This window comes from Chiloscyllium plagiosum, unplaced genomic scaffold (genome assembly GCF_037043375.1).
Source record: "Chiloscyllium plagiosum isolate Xiang-an unplaced genomic scaffold, Cpla_swu_hap1 HiC_scaffold_46, whole genome shotgun sequence".
Classification (NCBI taxonomy): Eukaryota; Metazoa; Chordata; class Chondrichthyes; order Orectolobiformes; family Hemiscylliidae; genus Chiloscyllium; species Chiloscyllium plagiosum.
The window spans coordinates 23,090,251-23,108,746 of NW_028270184.1; the positions used below are offsets into that span (position 1 = coordinate 23,090,251).

The 18,496-nt window shown below is 45.1% G+C and overlaps 1 protein-coding gene across 2 annotated transcripts in view; it reads left to right on the forward strand.

The window, feature by feature from the left end:
• LOC148136295 (uncharacterized) overlaps window positions 1-18,496 on the forward strand; it is a 328,974-nt gene that overhangs the window by 54,962 nt on the left and 255,516 nt on the right. The window contains exon 3 of one of the 2 annotated variants that reach the window (XM_087983559.1): window positions 5,987-6,365. The exons of the other annotated variant lie outside the window; for it this stretch is intronic. Coding sequence (XP_087839685.1) covers window positions 5,987-6,076 — 90 coding nt within the window. The 3' untranslated portion in view covers window positions 6,077-6,365. Of the gene's footprint in view, window positions 1-5,986; window positions 6,366-18,496 lie in introns of those variants that run through there. 2 annotated transcript variants of the gene reach the window in all.

An 18,496-nucleotide genomic window follows, 5' to 3' on the forward strand; every position in this document is an offset into this window, starting at 1 on the left:
GCACCATGTCCACCAGCCCCAACCACCATCAGACTGGACATCAATCTCTCTCTTCTCCAGCTCACAATCTCTTTCTCACCCTCAGACGTTCTCTCCCACCCTCACTCTATCCCTCCAAATCTCAACATCCAGTGAAACTGAGCAGACATGGAAAGAAGATGCATGATTGAAACACTTCAACCAATCGCATTCACCCATGCATGAGCAAGCATCTCCCTGGAGAATACTGCATGTACTCCTCAGTGTCAACCCAACTGTAAGTCAGGAAGTAGGAGGGAGGGATGAACACAATGTAATTACAGTCACTAAGGAGGCTGGACTCAGCAAACTGATAATATGTCTCATCACCTTCTGTCTTCATCCCAGAGTCTTAAAAGAGGTTGTTAATTCGGTTGTAGATGCATTAATGCAAATTCTTTGAATTTCCTAAGATTCATTAGACTTCACTCAGTCAGAGATCATTTAGTCTGTCAATGTTTTGCCCCATCCCTTGTCAGTGACCATCACCTCCCTGCCTTTAAACCTCTTCTGGCCCCAAGGCCTATCTGGAATGACTTGATGGCACTAACTGCTGTTTGTAGACTCTTGCTGACACTAACCTCGAGGATGCATAAGGTTCACTTGGTACAAGGTTCATTAATTGAAACCTGCTGTTTTTCTATTACTACGGTATAATAATGTCTATTTAACCCTGACCGTACAATTCACTTCAACAGTCCCTTATTTTGAAAGAGGATGTAAATGCATTAAAGATAGTTCAGAGGAGGTTTACTCGATGAATACTTTGAATGAGTGGCTTGTGCAATCGGGTTAGGTGCTCAGACTGGGTTTGTTTCTGCTGGAGTTTAGACGAGTTAAGAGTGATCTGATCAAACTGTATAAAGGCTCTTAATGATCTTGGAATGGATGTTTCTTCTTGTGGGTGAGTTCAGAATTAGGGACCATGTTTATAAAATTAGTGAGGGGTCACACTTTTTGGACAGAGATGAAGAGAATTCTTTTTTCGGGTGTGTAACTTTGGAATTGTCTGTCCCAGAAAGTGGGAGAGGTGAGGACAATGGATATTTTTAAGTCACAGGTAGATTTATTTCCTTGCATAACAAGAATCTAGGTTTACACTGGGTAGATGGGAACTCAAAACATAGACGTATCAGCCATAAACTTATGAAAGAGTGGAATATGTTCAAGCGAGCAAATGAATTTGTTAAATGCATTCATGAAAGTTTCCTCAAGCAGTATACAGAGGATCCTACTCAGGAAGGGACAAAACTCGACCTACTCATGGGAAATAGGGCAGGACAGGTGATGGAGATGATAGTGGGGGTGCACTTTGGGACCAGTCCTATTAATTTTAAAGTAGTTATGGAGAGGAACTGGTCCACAGGTTCAAGTTCTAAATTGGAGAAAGGTGAATTTTGATGGAATTAGACAGGAGCTTGCAGGAGTTGATTGGAGTAGTTTGTTTGCAGGTAAAGGGACCTCCAGCAAGTGGGAGGCCTTTAAAAGTGAGCTCGCTGGAGTTCAAGGTCTATATGTTCCTATGAAGGTGAAAGGCAAGGTTGACAGGAATAGGGAACCCTGAATGACAAGAGATATTGAGGCTTTGACCAGAAAACGAATGAGATATGGCTGAGGTAGCGGCAGCTGGGACCAAGGGAATCCCTGGATGTATACAGGGGATGCAGGGTTTTACTGAAGAAGAAATCAGGAAAGCAAAAAGGGGGCATGGGATGGCCTTGGCTGAGAAGGTTAGGATGCATCCAAAGAGGTTCTTTAAGTAAAAAGGAGTAAGAATAACTCGCGAAAGAATAGTTATTTCTTATTTTCTAAAGGCAAGTGTAAGTCATTGTGTTCCAGAGGCAATTCAATTGGACAAATTGATAGGCTTGAAGCAAAGCGCACTTTATTCTGACACTGCAGTTAAAATAGTGATTTTAAAATAGCGACCATTTCAAGATGGAGGTGGAGTAGGACACCTGAGATCGAGCTTGTCCACTCCGCCCATTTAGAGTCATCGGGTCTTAGAGATGCTCAGAAACAGATCCTTCGGTCCAACTCATCCAGATATCCCAACCCAATCTAGCCCCATCTTCCAGCACCCGGCCCATCTTCCTCCAAACCTTTCCTATTCATATACCCATTCAGATGCCTTTTTAATGTTGCAATTGTATCAGCCTCCACCACACCCTGTGGCAGCTCATTCCATACATGCACCACCCTCTGTGTGAAAAAGTTGCCCCTTACGTCTCTTTTATATCTTTCCCCTCTTACCCTAACCTATGCCCTCTAATTCTGGACTCCCCCACCCCATTTGTCTATTTATCCTATCCAAGCCCCTCATGACTCTATAAACCTCTATACAGTCACCCCACAGCCTTCGACGCTTCAGGGAAAACAGCCCCAGCCTGTTCAACCTCTCCCTCCAGCTCAAATCCTCCAACCCTGGCAACATTCTTGTGAATCTTTTCTGAACCCTTTCAAGTCTCACAACATCCTTTTAAAAGGAAGGAGAGCAGAATTGCACACAATATTCCAAAAGTGGCCTAACCAATGTCCTGTACAGCTGCAACTAACTCCTGTGTTCAATACCTTGACGAATAAAGGAACGCATACCAAACGCCTTCTTCACTATCATATCCTACCTGCAACTCTACATTCAAGGTGCAAGAACCTGCACTCCAAGGTTCAGCAACACTCCCTAGGACCTTACCATTAAGTGTATAATTCCTGCTAATATTTGCTTTCCCAAAATGGCTCCTACCATCACTACTTTACAGTTGATAAACTTTTGCACAACCGCCCTGAAAATTTATTTTTACGTAGCTTTCCCATGAGTTCTTGGCCTATAGAATACAGGCCTAATGCACTTTATGATTAGATTAGATTAGATTACTTACAGTGTGGAAACAGGTCCTTCGGCCCAACAAGTCCACACCGCCCCGCCGAAGCGCAACCCACCCATACCCCCTATACTTACCCTTTACCTAACACTACGGGCAATTTAGCATGGCCAATTCACCTGACCTGCACATCTTTGGACTCTTATGGTCTCTTAAGAATGTCAACCCATGTGTGGCAAATTCCCAACTGCAGCATTGCCATGTGCTCTTGCAGATTAGAGGGATAATTAGTGGGATTAGTTCAGCCTTGTTCAAAAGAGGAGAATTACTTGAATATCGAAGTAGTACATACTATTCAAGCTGAATGAAGGAGGAACAGAATATTGGTTTGCTTCAGCATTGTCTCATATGCTGCAGATGGGAGCTCTGTGAGTATTCCTTCATTTGAAAAGGGGATTTTCAGACTAAATGAGAGAGAATAATTGTATTAGATGAAATCAATCAAGTCCCATTCGCCAGCACCTGGCCCACACCCCTCCAAACCTCTCCCACTCAAATACCCATCCAGATGCCCCTGAAATGTTGCAATTTTACCAGTCTCCACCACCTCCCCCGGCAGCCCAGTCCACACACACATACCTTTCCTTTTCATTTTTCTCTTTTCATTCTTCGCTTTTCCATTTTTGATCTTTCTCCTCTCTTCTTTCTTCTCCTGGCCATGGGACTCCTCGCCTCAGACTGTGCACAAATCCAGCCTGAGCAATCTCTCAGTGGCCCAAGGTGCCACTCTCTCAATGGCTGAGCATGTGCAGTCTCTTGGCCAGATGTGTTGATCTCTCTGCCTGACGTGGTGATCTCTCGGCCGGGTGTGGGGATCTCGCAGCTCGCCATGGTAATCTCTCAGCCAGTGTGATGATCTCTCAGCCCAGTTTGGTGATCTCTCAGCCCGGCATGGTCAACTCTCAGCTGGGAGGATGGTGATCTCTCATCCTGGCATGGTGATCTCCCAGCCTGGCATGGTGATCTCCCAGTCTGGTATGGTGATCTCTTGGTCTGGCATGGTGATCTCTCGGCCTGGTGTGGCGATCTCTCAACCCAGCGTGATGATCTCTTAGCCCAGCGTGGGGATGTCTCAGCCCGGTGTGGTGATTTCTCGGCTCAGCGTGATGATCTCTCAGCCCGGCGTGGGGATCTCTCGGCTCAGCGTGATGATCTCTCAGCTCGGTGTGGTGATCTCTCGGCTCAGCATGATGATCTCTCAGCCCGGTGTGGTGATCTCTCGGCTCAGCGTGATGATCTCTCAGCTCGGTGTGGTGATCTCTCAGCTCAGCGTGATGATCTCTCAGCTCGGTGTGGTGATCTCTCGGCTCAGCGTGATGATCTCTCAGCCCGGTGTGGTGATCTCTCGGCTCAACGTGATGATCTCTCAGCCCGGTGTGGTGATCTCTCAGCTCAGCGTGATGATCTCTCAGCTCGGTGTGGTGATCTCTCGGCTCAGCGTGATGATCTCTCAGCTCGGTGTGGTGATCTCTCGGCTCAGCGTGATGATCTCTCAGCTCGGTGTGGTGATCTCTCGGCTCAGCATGATGATCTCTCAGCTTGGTGTGGTGATCTCTCGGCTCAGCATGATGATCTCTTGGCTCAGCGTGATGATCTTTCAGCCCAGTCTGATGATCTCTCAGCCCAGTCTGATGATCTCTCGGCCTGGTGTGGTGATCTCTCGGCTCAGCATGATGATCTCTTGGCTCAGCGTGATGATCTCTCAGCCCAGTCTGATGATCTCTCAGCCCAGTCTGATGATCTCTCGGCCTGGTGTGGTGATCTCTCGGCCCAGCATGTGCAGTCTCTTGGCCAGCTGTCGCCGTAGCATGGACCTCTGATCCCAAGGTGATTCTTTGAAGTGCGGTCCAACTGAGATTAAGCACTTAAGAAAGACTGTAATGTTTGAACCTGCATCTTTATTACTTTATTTTCCACTTAAAAGTAAGAATGTCTGCAACCTGTAACTTTTAAACTTATATCGTGTGTTTTATGTTACACTATATTTACTTTAAAAATAAAAAGTGTTGAATTTTTAGCATTGTTCTTTCTTCATACTTGTGGGCGGCACGGTGGCACAGTGGTTAGCACTACTGCCTCACAGCGCCAGAGACCCGGGTTCAATTCCCTCCTCAGGCGACTCTCTGTGTGGAGTTTGCACATTCTCCCCGTGTCTGTGTGGGTTTCCTCTGGGTGCCCCGGTTTCCTCCCACAATCCAAAAATGTGCAGGTTAGGTGAATTGGCCATGCTAAATTGCCCGTAGTGTGAGGTGAAGGGGTAAATGTATGAGTATGCGTCTGGGTGGTATACGCATCGGCGGGTCGGTGTGGAATTGTTGGGCCGAAGGGCCGGTTTCCACACGGTAAGTAATCTAATCTAATCTAATCTAATACCTTCTTCTTAAGATTCTGTGCCGAAGTATTTGTCCCTAAGATGGTGCATTGTGTGGTGACATTATATAATTCTCACTGTATTCCTGTACCTTTGTGCTGAGTACATGTGACAATAAAATCAAGATCAATTTACAGACAAAAAAAAGAAGAGTTGGAATAACTATTGGAAAACTTAGCAGGATAATGGGTTATTTATCTCATAAACAGCAACTGCTCCAATAGAGTAACACATCCTTGGTGCAGGCAAATTCAGTAAAATAGATTGTCTCACATGCAATTCTGGACAAGGACTGTAATAGAGTTGTTCAAGATTACATTTACTTTCAGTGTTCTGGAAACTGTTCAACATTTATTTATCCCTTTAAATCTTTCCTATTCATGTCCCTGTCCAAATGTCTTCGAGATGTTGTAATTGTACCTGCCTGGACCACTTTCTCTGGCAGCTCATTCCATACACACACCCTCTCTGCATGAAAATGTTACCCCTCAGGGAGGGAGTAGTGTATAAAAGGAGGAAGGTCTTGTTACAACTGCACGGTCACTGTTTAGACCACACATCGAGTATTGCGCTCAGTTTTGGTTTCATTTATGAAAATGATATACTTGCATTGGAAGCAGTTTAGAGAAATCTCAGTTCCTGGGAGGAAGGGATCCTTGTTTCAAAACTCCAATTAACCTGGATTAGAAACAGTAATTCTCTTATCCCTCCACAGATGCTGCCAGACTTGCTGCGGTTCTCCAGTGATTTCTTTTTGGTGTGCTCCAAGAGGTTTATATCTAGAATAATCAATACCCCGGAGTGAGTTACGGACTGGAATCTAATCAAGGGATTCGGAGTAGTGATCTGACTGGAAAGCCACTGGAATTCTGAAAATGTGATTGCACTGATATTTTTGTCTCAATAGTATCCACGGGAGGGGTCTTTTTAAAAGTAAAACTCAATATTCAAACCTCCATGTGCACTAGTCTGGGAAAGCCACATTTGGGACTGTATCCTCCAAGGTGGGTCTGTATCTCAGTGACCTGGAGTTGTTTCATAGCATCCCTTTTGCAGTGTTTTAAATGCAGGAAGAGCTCACTGAACAGAGAAGAACAAAGAACAATGCAGCACAGGAACAGGCCCTTCGGCCCTCTAAGCCTGCGCTGACACATGTTACCCTTCCATACTAAAACCATCTTCATTTCCAGGATCCGTATCCCTCTATTCCTTTCCTATTTGTGTATTTGTCCAGGTATTCCTTGAATGCTGCTAATGTGACCGCTTCTATCACTGCCTTTGGCAATACATTCCAGGCACTCACCACACTTTGTGTGAAAAACAGGCCTTGCACATCTCTTTTAAACTTCCCTCCTTGTGGTTTGAACCTGTGCCCCTCGTAATTGACGCCCCAACCTGTGAAAAAGTCTCAAAATACCACTTTATCCAATGCCATTCACAATCTTATAAACTTCTACATTCCAATGGAAACAAATCCAGTCTATCCAAACTTTCTTCATAGCTAAAACCACTCATACTAAGGCAACACCCTGGCAAACCTTTTCTGTACCCTGTATAAAGCATCAACGTCCTTCTCATAGTGTGGTGATCAGAATTAGACACAATATTCCAAGTGCAGCCAAACTAAAGTTCTACAAAGCTGAAGCATAACATGCCTATCATAGAAACCATAGAATCCTTACAGTGTGGAAACAGGCCATTTGGCCCAACAAGTCCACACCTCCCCTCTGAAGATATCCCAAGCAGACCCATTCCCCTCCCCTATTATTCCACATTTCCCCTGAATAATGCGCCTACCTTACACATCCCTGAACGCTATGGGCAATCTAGCTTGGCCAATTCACCTAACCCACACATCTTTGGACTACTGTTATACTCAATGCCGATTCCAATGAAGGCAAGCATGCCATAGGCCTTTTTACTCCCTTATCCACCAGCAAGAAAGGAAGCACATGTCAGGTATAAACAGGATAGATCGAGTGAATCCTTAGAAGAGTATATGTAAGAGAGAAATCAGGAGGGCAAAAAGGGGACATGAGATAGCTTTGGCAAATAGAGTTAATGAGAATCCAAAGGGTTTTCACAAATACATGAAGGACAAAAGGGTAACTGGGGAGAGAATAGGGCCCCTCAGAGCTCAGCAAGGCGGCGTTTGTGTGGAGTTGCAGGAGATGGGGCAGATACTAAACGAGTATTTTGCATCGGTATTTACTATGGAAAAGGACATGGAAGATATAGAAGGTAGGGAAATAAATGGTGACATCTTGAAAAATTACAGAGGAGGAAGTGCTGGATGTCTTGAAATGCATAAAAGTGGATAGATCCCCGGGACCTGATCAGGTGTACCCGAGAAATCTGTGGGAAGTGATTGCTGGGCCTCTTACTGAGATATTTGTATCAGCGATAGTCACAGGTGAGGTGCAGGAAGACTGGAGGTTGGCTAATGTGGTGCCACTGTTTAAAAAGGGTAGTAAGGACAAGCCAGTGAACTATTGACCAGTGAGCCTGATGTCGGTGGTGGGCAAGTTGTTGGAGGGAATCCTGAGGGACAGGATGTACATGTATTTGGAAAGGCAAGGACTAATTAAGGATAGTCAATATGGCTTTGTGCATGGGAAATCATGTCTTACAAACTTGATTGACATTTTTGAAGAAGTAACAGAGGATTGATGAGGGCAGAGCGGTAGATGTGATCTATATGTACTTCAGTAAGGTGTTTGACAAGGTTCCCCATGGGAGATTGGTGAGCAAGGTTAGATCACATGGAATGCAGGGAGAACTAGCCATTTGGATATAGAACTGGCTCAAAGGTAGAAGACAGAGGATGGTGGAGAAGGGTTGTTTTTCAGACTGGAGGCCCGTGACCAGTGGAGTGCCACAAGGATCGGTGCTGGGTCCACTACTTTTCAACATTTATATAAATGATTTGGATGTGAGCAGAAGAGGTATAGTTAGTTAGTTTGCTGAAGACACCAAAATTGGAGGTGTAGTGGACAGTGAAGATTACAACAGGATCTTGATCAGATAGGCTAATGGCCCGAGGAGTGGCAGATGGAGTTTAATTCAGATAAATGTGAGGTGCTGCATTTTGGGAAAACAAATCTTAGCAGGACATGCACATTCATGGTAAGGTCCTAGGGAGTGTTGCTGAACAAAGGGACCTTGGAGTGCAGGTTCATAGTTCTATGAAAGCGTAATCTCAAGTAGATAGGTTATATGAAGAAGGCATTTGTTATGCTTTCCTTTATTGGTCAGAGTATTGAGTATAGGAGTTGGGAGGTCATGTTGTGGCAGTACAGGACATTGGTTAAGGCACTGCTGGAATATTGTGTGCAATTCCAGTCTCCTTCCTATTGGAAAGATGTTGTGAAACTTGAAAGGGTTAAGTAAAGATTTGAAGGGATGTTGCCAGGGTTGGAGAATTTGAGCTATAGGGAAAGGTTGAATAGGCTGGGACTTCTTTCCCTGGAGCGTCGAAGGCTGAGGGGTGATCTTATGGAGGTTTATAAAATCATGAGGGGCATGGATAGGATAAATAAACAAAGTCTTTTCCCTGGGGTATGGGAGTACAGAACTAGAGGGCATAGGTTTAGGGTGAGAGGGGAAAGATCTAAAAGAGACCTAGGGGGCAACTTTTTCATTCAGAGGGTTTACGTAAATGGAATGAGCTGCCAGAGGAAGTGGTGGTGGCTAGTACAATTGCAACATTGAAAAGGCATCTGGATGGGTATATGAATACGAAGGGTTTGGAGGGATATGTGCCAGGTGCTGGCAGGTGGGACTAGATTGTTTTGGGATGGCATGGACGAGTTGGATGGAAGGGTCTGTTTCCATGCTGCATATCTCTATGACTCTATGACACTGTGACACTGCCACCTTTAGTGATCTATGGATGTGTCCACCCAGATCCCTCTGCATGTTAATGCTCCGAAGGGTTCTGCCATTCACTATATAATTGCCAGCTGTATTTGACCTTTCAAAATGCACCACCTCACATTTGTTGAGATTAATCTCCATCTGCCATTTTTCTGCGCATGCCTCCAACTGATCTATGTTCTGTTGTATCCTCTGACAATCCTCCTCATTATTCGCAAGTCCACCAATCTTTGTATCATCTCAATCTTTGTATCTTCCACAAAAGTACTAATTAGACTCGTCACATTTTCCTCCAAATTATTTATAAAGGCCATGAACAGTAGAGGTCCCAGCTCTGATCCCTGTGAACACCACTAGTCACAGCCCTCCATTCTGAAAAGCATCCTCCACCACTCCTCTCTGTCTCATATGATTGAGTCAGTTCTAAATAGGAAAATCCATCTTGCCAGCTCACCCCCGATACCATGTGACTTCACCTTTTGTACCAGTCTGCCATGAGGGACCTTGTCAAAGGTTTTACTGAAGTCCATGTAGACAACATCAACTGGTTTTCCCTCATTAATCATCTTCATCATCTCCTTAAAAAACGTGGTCAAGTTAGGAAGGCACGACCTCTCCCTCAAAACCATGCTGTCTGTCACTAATAAATCCATTTTCTTCTCAATGCAAATAGATCTTGTCCGTGTGAATATTTTCCAATCGTTTCCCTACACTGACATAAGGCTCACAGGCCTGTAATTCCCAGGATTATCCCTGCTACCCTTCTTAAACAATGGGACAACATCAGCTATTCTCCAGTCCTCTGGGACCTCACCTGTGGCCAGAGAGAATACAAAGATGTCTGTCAATGCTGCAGCAATTTGTTCTCTTGTCTCCCTCAATATTCTGGGATCGATCCCATCAGGACCCAGGGACTTATTTACCTTAATACTTTTTAAGACACACAGAATGTTTCCGTGTCCATGTTTAACCTGATGTCATGAGGCTTCATGAGGGTCTGGCAAGAATGCTGAGCACTTCCAGAGCACAGCCCTCTTGACTGTATCCCACGGAGCTGTTCCCTCTGCTGGCTCTGTCCTGCCAGTGGGACAGGACCTGCCCTGAGATGGTCATTGTGTTGTCTGGACATTGTCTGTAAAGTGGGATTCTGTGAGTGTGACCATGTTCGATTGTTGCTGGATTAGTCTGTGAGGAATATACTGCAGGTCAGTTTTAAGTGTTATACAAGAAAGAGTTAACACCTCTTGATTTCTTTCAATTATAAAATCAAGCGGAACTAAATTTAGTTTTCGTTTGCTTCAATAATTAGAGTACACACCCGATTATTTCTCAATTCAGTAACTAAAGTAACCAGCTGAGTCACCTTCCCAACACACTGCCCGACCAAATACATTGAAAACGGCTTCGGAAAGGCCTGAATTCAAATATAGTGCTGCTGCACCTCACTGTCCCTCCAAGAAAGAGTGAGTCAATGATGGGATCTGAAATCTGTCCAGAGAGATTCCAAACTGGGTCCAGGCAGTTATTCAAATATCCCCTCACTACAGACAATTCAGAATTATCTCAGAGAGGGTGCAAAATATTCCCAAACGGGAGAGGGACCAGCAGGATGTTGCTGTACACATTGGAACCCATGATACAGGATGGGAAAAGGACGAGGTCCTGAGGAGAGAAAATAGGAATTAAGGCAGAAACTTAAAAAGTCGATCCCGGAGGGTAGTTGTAGGAGGGGGGTGAGGGTGTGAGTCCTTTTAGGGTAGAGAGTACGAGAAAGAATATCAGGCTCATATGTTTTAACCAAATCAGAAATTATAGATGTACTTAATAAAAGCAGAGAGCTCAGTAAACGGATTCCCGCGGCTGGGTTTTGAGATTTCACTCCCTATTGCCGGTCTCCTCCCTCATTCATTCCATTTCACGGAGGCGCGAATGACAGTAACTTTCTTAAAGGGGACAGGGACCCCATTCAATCTGTATCTAACAGGTCCGTGCTGATGGAGACAACTTGTTTGATGTCCTGCAAGCTGTTCAAGTCCCGGTAGATGGTTCTGAGGGGGATTAGTATTCTCATCTTTTCATAGTTTCGGGTGAGATAGTGCGCTGGGGAGTGGGGAGACCACAGTTTGATGAATGACTGAATGAAATGCGGAAGGAGTAAATACCGAGCGATTGTGAGTGGGTTGGCAAATAAAGCACATCAATACAAAAATAAAGAAACTTAGAGTAAAGAGAATAAGATGTTTGAAGGTGATTGACTCTCTGCATCAGTAAAGACACGCCAGCTCGCCCACGGAGACATTGGGAATGATTAACTGATATGGGTGAGCAGGGCAGAACCTCAGCAGATCACAGGATATTCAGGGACAAAGGTTACAAGATAAACAAGTGACCACATCAGCGAACAGGCACCGTGTGTTTGAATCTGACCGGTAGATATGTAATAGACAGTGACCTGATGTCATCAAAATGCCGAGTTAATTGGATTATTAATTGGATGTAATTAATTTACAGACCTGATGGAATTAACTGCCTGGCCAACTGATTTACAGACCTGATGTAATCATCACCCAGTTGGTTGACTTGTGGACTTGATATGATCAACTGCACACGAACAGTTAGTTTGTAGACTGACATAACTTTGATGTCAGAAAGTGTAAGATTGGTATTGTGCGGGTGTTTGACAGAGAGAGCTGGATTGTCCTGTGTTCCTCCTGTGTCTGGAGTTCCTCTCCTGGCTGTAATCGATTCCCGCTGGAATAAACTGCTGTTCCTGCTGAATTGCCCAGGCCTTCAGAGGCTTCTTGCCTCAGAGACAGCGGTCATTCCTACAGCAGTAATATCTGGATTACTCCCAGTGCCGTGTCCCAGTGGGAGTTGGAACAGGAGGGTAGAGCAGATGAATATGTAGCTGAGGAGCTGGTGGAGGGGACAAAGATTCACATTTTTGAATCATTGGAATCTCTTCTGGGGTAGAAGAGACCTGTATAAGAAGGGACAGTTGCACCTGAATTGCAAGGGGACTGATATACTGATGGGGAGGTTTGCTCGAGCTGCTTGGGTTGGGGGGGGGGGGGGGGGTTTGGAATTGATACCCAGGGAGATAGTGGGGAAAGAGATCAGTCTGAGACTGGTATAGTTGGGAAGACGAGCTTGTCAATTACACCAGGGCAGGCAGCAACAGAGCAGAGAACGAGGTAGGACTGAGAAATTAAACTGCATTTATTTCAATGCAAGTGACCTAATAGGTAAGGCATTACAAATCAGGGCATCGTAAGGAACATGGGACTAGGATATCATTGCAATTCCAGAGACGTGGCTCAGGGATGGACAGGACTGGCAGCCTTAATGTTCCAGGGTAATATATGCGAGAGGAAGGATTGAAAGGGGGCAAGAGAGGGGAGGGAGTAGCGTTTTTTTTGATTAGGGATAATATTGCTGCTGTACTTAAGGTGATTATCCCTTTCTTATTTCTCAGTTCCACCCAAATTGCTTCTTTTTTATTCATTTATGGGACATGGGTGTCGCTGGCTGGCCAGCACTGACAGCCCATCCCTATTTGCCCCTTGAGAAGGTGGTGGTGAGCTGCCTTCTTGAATCACTGCAGTCCACTTGCTGTGGGTTGACCCACAATGCCGGTAGGGAGGTAATAATTTCCCTGGATATACTCACAGGAATAATCACCTTATTAGGATTTTACTGTCGACTCCCAAAAGTCAGTGGGAAATAGAGAAGCAAACTTGTAAGGAGATCTCAGTTATCTGTAAGAATAATAGGGTGGTAATGGTAGGGGATTTTAACTTTCCAAAGCTTAGACTGGGACTGCCATAGTGTTAAGGACTTGGTTGGAGAGGAATTTGTTAAGTGTGTACAAGAATATTTTCTGATTCAGTATGTGGATGTACTTACTGAAGAAAGAGCAAAACTTGACCAACTCTTGGGAAATAAAGCAGGGCAGGTGACTGAGGTATCAGTGGGGGAGCACTTTGGGGCCAGGGACCATAATTCTATTAGTTTTAAAATAAAGTTAAAAATCACACAACACCAGGTTATAGTCCAACAGGTTTATTTGGAAGCACTAGCTTTCAGAGCAGCATTCATTCATCAGGTGGTTATACCTAATAAAGGAGTGGTGCTCCGAAAACTAGTGCTTCCAAATAAACATGTTGGACTATAACCTGATGTTGTGCGATTTTTAACTTTGTCCACTCCAGTACAATAACAGCACCTCCAAATCAGGCAGTTTTAAAATATTGATGGAAAAAGACAGACCGGATCTAAAAGTTAAAGTTCTAAATTTAGAAGAAGGCCAATTTTGATGACATTAGGCAAGAACTTTCAAAAGTTGATTGGAGGTGGGTATTCACAGGTAAAGGACGGCTGGAAAGTTGGAAGCCTTCAACAATGAGATAATGAGAATCCAGAGACAGTATATTCCTGTTAGGGTGAAGGGCAAGGCTGGTAGGTGTAGGGAATGCTGGATGACCAGAGAAAATGAGGTTTTGTTCAAGAATAAGGTTTTGTTCAAGCGTATGTCAGATATAGACAGCTGGGATCGAGAGAATCTCTAAAAGAATATAAAGGCAGTAGAAGTATACATGAGGGAACTCAGGGAAATAAAAATGGGACATGAGATAGCTTTGGCAAATAGGGTGAGGGTGAATTCAATGGGATTTCTTTTTCTTTCTCCCCCCCACACTACCACCCAATCGCGGTCGTGCTTATTTTTCCCCAGCACCCCTGCGTGCAGGTGTCAGAACCTGTGTCGCACAACAATTGCTTCAATCTTTATTTATATTCCACCATCAGGAAGAAAGGAAACACTGAGTGACCAGTGACAAGCAGAGCCCTTCTCATCAAAGGGCAATGCTGCGTGATCAAACAGTGAAGGGGAGGGTAAGGATTAAATCAAAATAGAGTTGGAGGGAGAAGTAATACACTCCACTCCCTGTGGTGCCCACCTCTCCCTGAAAATCTCGAGGGTGTTGGTGGACACCGCGTGCTTCTTCTCCAGTGACCCCCGGGCTCTAACATACCCGAGGAAGAGGAGCAGGCAATCGGCCCTAACGCCCCCCTCCACGGGCCCACTGCCTGGACCTACTTATGGCCAGGCCCAGGAGCAGACCCGTGAGGAGGTCCTCTGACCTATCCTCCCCCCTCCACACTGGGTGCCCGAAGATCAGAAGCGTGGGGCTGAAGTGCAACCAGAAACAGAGGAGAAGGTTTTTAAGAAAATCAAAAAGGGAGTGCAAATATACATGGTCTCTGGACTCTACAGCACCACAGAACAAGCAGTTGGGCTGGGAGTCCGTGAGCCACCGTAATGTGGTTGTAGGGGACAGCTGCATGCAGCACCCTCCACTCTAGATCCCCGAGAGAAAGGGGGAGGACTCCCACCTAGAGAGCTCTCCACTGAGGATCCCCACCACCGAGTGGCAAAGGGGCACACCAAGCCGTGTCCAGGTGGTGAATGAGGGAACAGAGGTGGATGGTGTGCAGCAGCAGTCGGTACAGGGCCCACCGTTTTATGTCCCTAAAAGGGGCAAAACTAAAACTCCGGAGGTGGCTCAGGTTGTGGGGCACAGGCTCCTGCAGGAAGTGCAGGACCTTGGGGACATTGTGAAATTCCGTCCAGCAGGGTTTTTGCGATCTTTCTGGATAATCCAATATACGGATAATCAAATGTCGATTGTTGAACCGGGCAACAATCAACCAACAGGAGTATTCGGAGAACACTTCAGCATTCCGGACCTTCGGATGACCATCCTCCAAGGCAGACTTCGGGACAGGAAACAACGCAAAGTGGCTGAGCTGAGGCTGATAGCCAAGTTCGGTTCCCACAGGGCTGGCCTCAACCAGGATCTTGGGTTCATGTTACACGACAGGTGACCCCGTTGCACTACACACAGATATACACACTCTCACACACAGACATACACACACAGACATACACATACACACACACATATACATACACACGCACATAGACAGACACATATATATAGACACACACACACCTGCAGACCCATACACTCATGCAAACCTCTCTCATACGCTCACATGTACACTCCCATACTGTGGAAAGAATTACTGTGTAGAAAAATAAAGTTAAATGTTAACATTACAGTCTACATCCACACCCTAGATGGCCATTCGACATGTTATTCAATTGGGTGCTATAGGTTACTCTTGAGAGATTAACACAGTCCTTTTCAATTTTATCGTCAATGTGATTTGGAGATTGGGATTGTTTCCAGACCAGTTTGGAGAGAAATATAAATCATTTCTTTATCTCTTGCTCTGTTTGAGTGTTAGAATAAAAACATATCACTGGAAGGTGAGATCAGAGTGGGACTGTCTGAGCCTGTGGGAGTGATGACCCTTCTGTGTCTCTCTATCTCTGTCAGTGATAATGTGAATGTGTGTGAGAGGGAACTGCCTGCATTGTTACTTGTGGCTCAGTTGGAAGGTGGGAAGAAGAGCAGAAGGGAAAGGCTGTGATGGGCTGGAGAGCAGGAGAGGCTGAACTGACAGAGTAACAATATTGACCAAAATGGTGCAAGGAACAGGGTGGAGGGGAGGCGGGAGAATGGGAGAAGAGAAGAAACAAAAGATTGGGGTGTAAATGATCCTCACTAACTGTCATCTAAATTTGCCACCAGACTTCTTTTCCCACACTGTATGAACTACAGTACAGGGCATTGAATCACCCCACAGTATCCAGGAAGGGATGGTCGCTGCGATATGGATGAGCAAATGATAGGGCATTGAGTCCTTTTCTCATGAAGGTATTCAGCAGTGGATCCATCATCATGTGCCATGTTGGATATCCACCTCAATCAGAAAAACTTCAACGTTTGATACGACTCCTTCTACCTGTCCAAGATGGAACAGCACAGCCCTCACACAAATAAAATCTGAATCCCCACAACACTGGTCATGGTAACGCTCTGGTTTAGAAAGCAGACGTTTTATCTGGGTTGAAGCAAAGCTTGCTGCCTGATATCCAGGCTCACGCTCCCAAGCTCCTCTTCTCATCTCTCTCCTTGTGAATGGAGATTCCCTCTCCCAGATTGGGAGTGCACGCTGGGGTGAGACAACCCCATAGTTTACCCAGCATTCTCCATGGAGATCACTCGAATTGTACCACAGCTTGGCGTTGCAGCCTAATGAATATTGATCAAAATTGATAGCCAAAGACAAAATAATAATCCCAAATGAAAGCACTTTCATGCAGACCATTATTGTTTGGGGAACATCAAGGGATAACAGCACCTAAGGGCAATTTGGGAAACATCCTGTTGGACAAAATGTTTTATCCTTTTTTGACGAGTTGCTGCCACGATACTCCAGATCTCAGTGTTTGTCCGATGAGACACTGCACCAGGGCACACTGCATCATTTTACAAATGGCACATTGCACACGTCTTTCTGACAATTCAATAATTCAACAATACACATCATAGTTGGACCCCTGTGCTCAACATCCCTCCCAGTGATCTGTCCTCACAAATACTATGCCCCCAAACATCCACAGACTGACGAAAACACACAAGATGGTTAACATCATCCATGCTGACCATTATTTATCCCCGCTAATGACCTGACCTGATGGAGCATGGCACTGGAAAAGATATAGCAGGTCAGGCAGCATCCCACGAACAAGAGAGTCGACATTTCGGGCCGGAGATTCCCCCCCACCCCACCCCCAGCCAACGGTGGTACAGCACAGCCCTCAAACAAATAAAATCTGAATCCATCTATTGGTCACTGTAACTGTCCTGAAGAAGAGTCCTGCCTGAAACCTTGACTATCTTCCTCCTGAGATGCTGCCTGACCTGCTGTGCCTTTTCCAGCACCACGCTCTATCTGCAGCCCCCACTGTCTCCTCATTCCTAATGACCTTCTGAACCCACCCATTGCCCTGTTGTATCTGGGCTCCCATTTGGAGCAAGCTGCCTGAACAAGATCCACCAACACAATCCCTTTCCATCAAGGAATGGGAAACACCAGGTGTCACTGCGAGGTGGGTTGTCATCTGACCGATAGCAGGCTGTGAACTACCACAGAGAGAGGGTGGTCTTCTGAAACACTTTCTAGACCAGCCAGGGCCATCAATGTGACCTCAGTGTAAACCCATTCTGGAAAGACAAATCAGAGTAGGACTTAGACACTCATGGTAATGTCTTGGGATTTTGTTGCTGAACAAAGAGACCTTGGAGTGCAGGTTCATAGTTCCTTGAAAGTCGAGTCACAGGCAGGTTGGATAGTGAGGAAGGGACTTGATATACTTTCATTTATTGGTCAGTGCATTGACTATAATAGTTGATAGGTCATGTGACATCTGTACAGGGCATTGGTTAGGCCACTTTTGGAATACTGTGTGCAAATCTGGTCTCCCTCCTATCGGAAGGATGTTGTGAAACTTGAAAGGGTTCAGAAAAGATTTACAAGCATGTTGCCATGGTTCGAAGATTTGAGCTGTAGGCAGAGGCTGAACAGGCTGGGGCTGTTTTCCCTGAGTGATGGAGGCTGAGGGGAGACCTTATCGAGGTTTATTAAATCATGAGGGGCATAGATAGGACAAATAGACAAGGACTTTACCTGGGCTTGGGGGAGAAATTTAAAAGAGACCTAAGGGGCAACTTGTTCATGCAGAGAGTGGTGCAAGTATGGAATGAGCTAACAGAGGAAGTGGTGGCGGCTGGTACAATTGCAACATTTAAAAGGCATCCAGAAGGGTATACAAACAATAAGGGTTTAGTGCTGGGAAATGGGATGTGATTAACTGAGGATACCTGGATGAGTTGGACCAAAGGGACTGTTTCTGTATTGTACATCTCTATGATTCTAGATCTCTCTCTCCGACTCTCCCTCTCTCTCTCCCTCTCTCTCTCTCTCCCCCTCTCACACACGCTCTCACACACAGACAAGATATACATTACACACATATAAATAATGTTTCCACCTTTCTACGTGATACTTTCCTTTGCGTGGGAAAACAATTTACTCTGTTCATCTATATTTCCTTTAAACAATGTATTAAGCAAAGTCATAAACCTATCTCAAACAGGATCAGATTGGGTGATCTCACAATAGTTCAGATAGGATTCAAGTTCATGGAGTTGACAGCCCTCACTCAGTCTGTCTGTGTTCCCATTTTCAAGGTTTCAAATACAGACAAATTAAAATGACACTCAATGATAAATAATAAAACTTAAACTTTTATTTCATAATTGGGACAGAAATGTCAAGTTGGATTCTAAATCAGCCAGGAGGCCAGCCATCAAACTGGCTCATATTCAGATACTCCCCAACTCTTATCGTGGACCCGGGTCAAATCCTATCAATG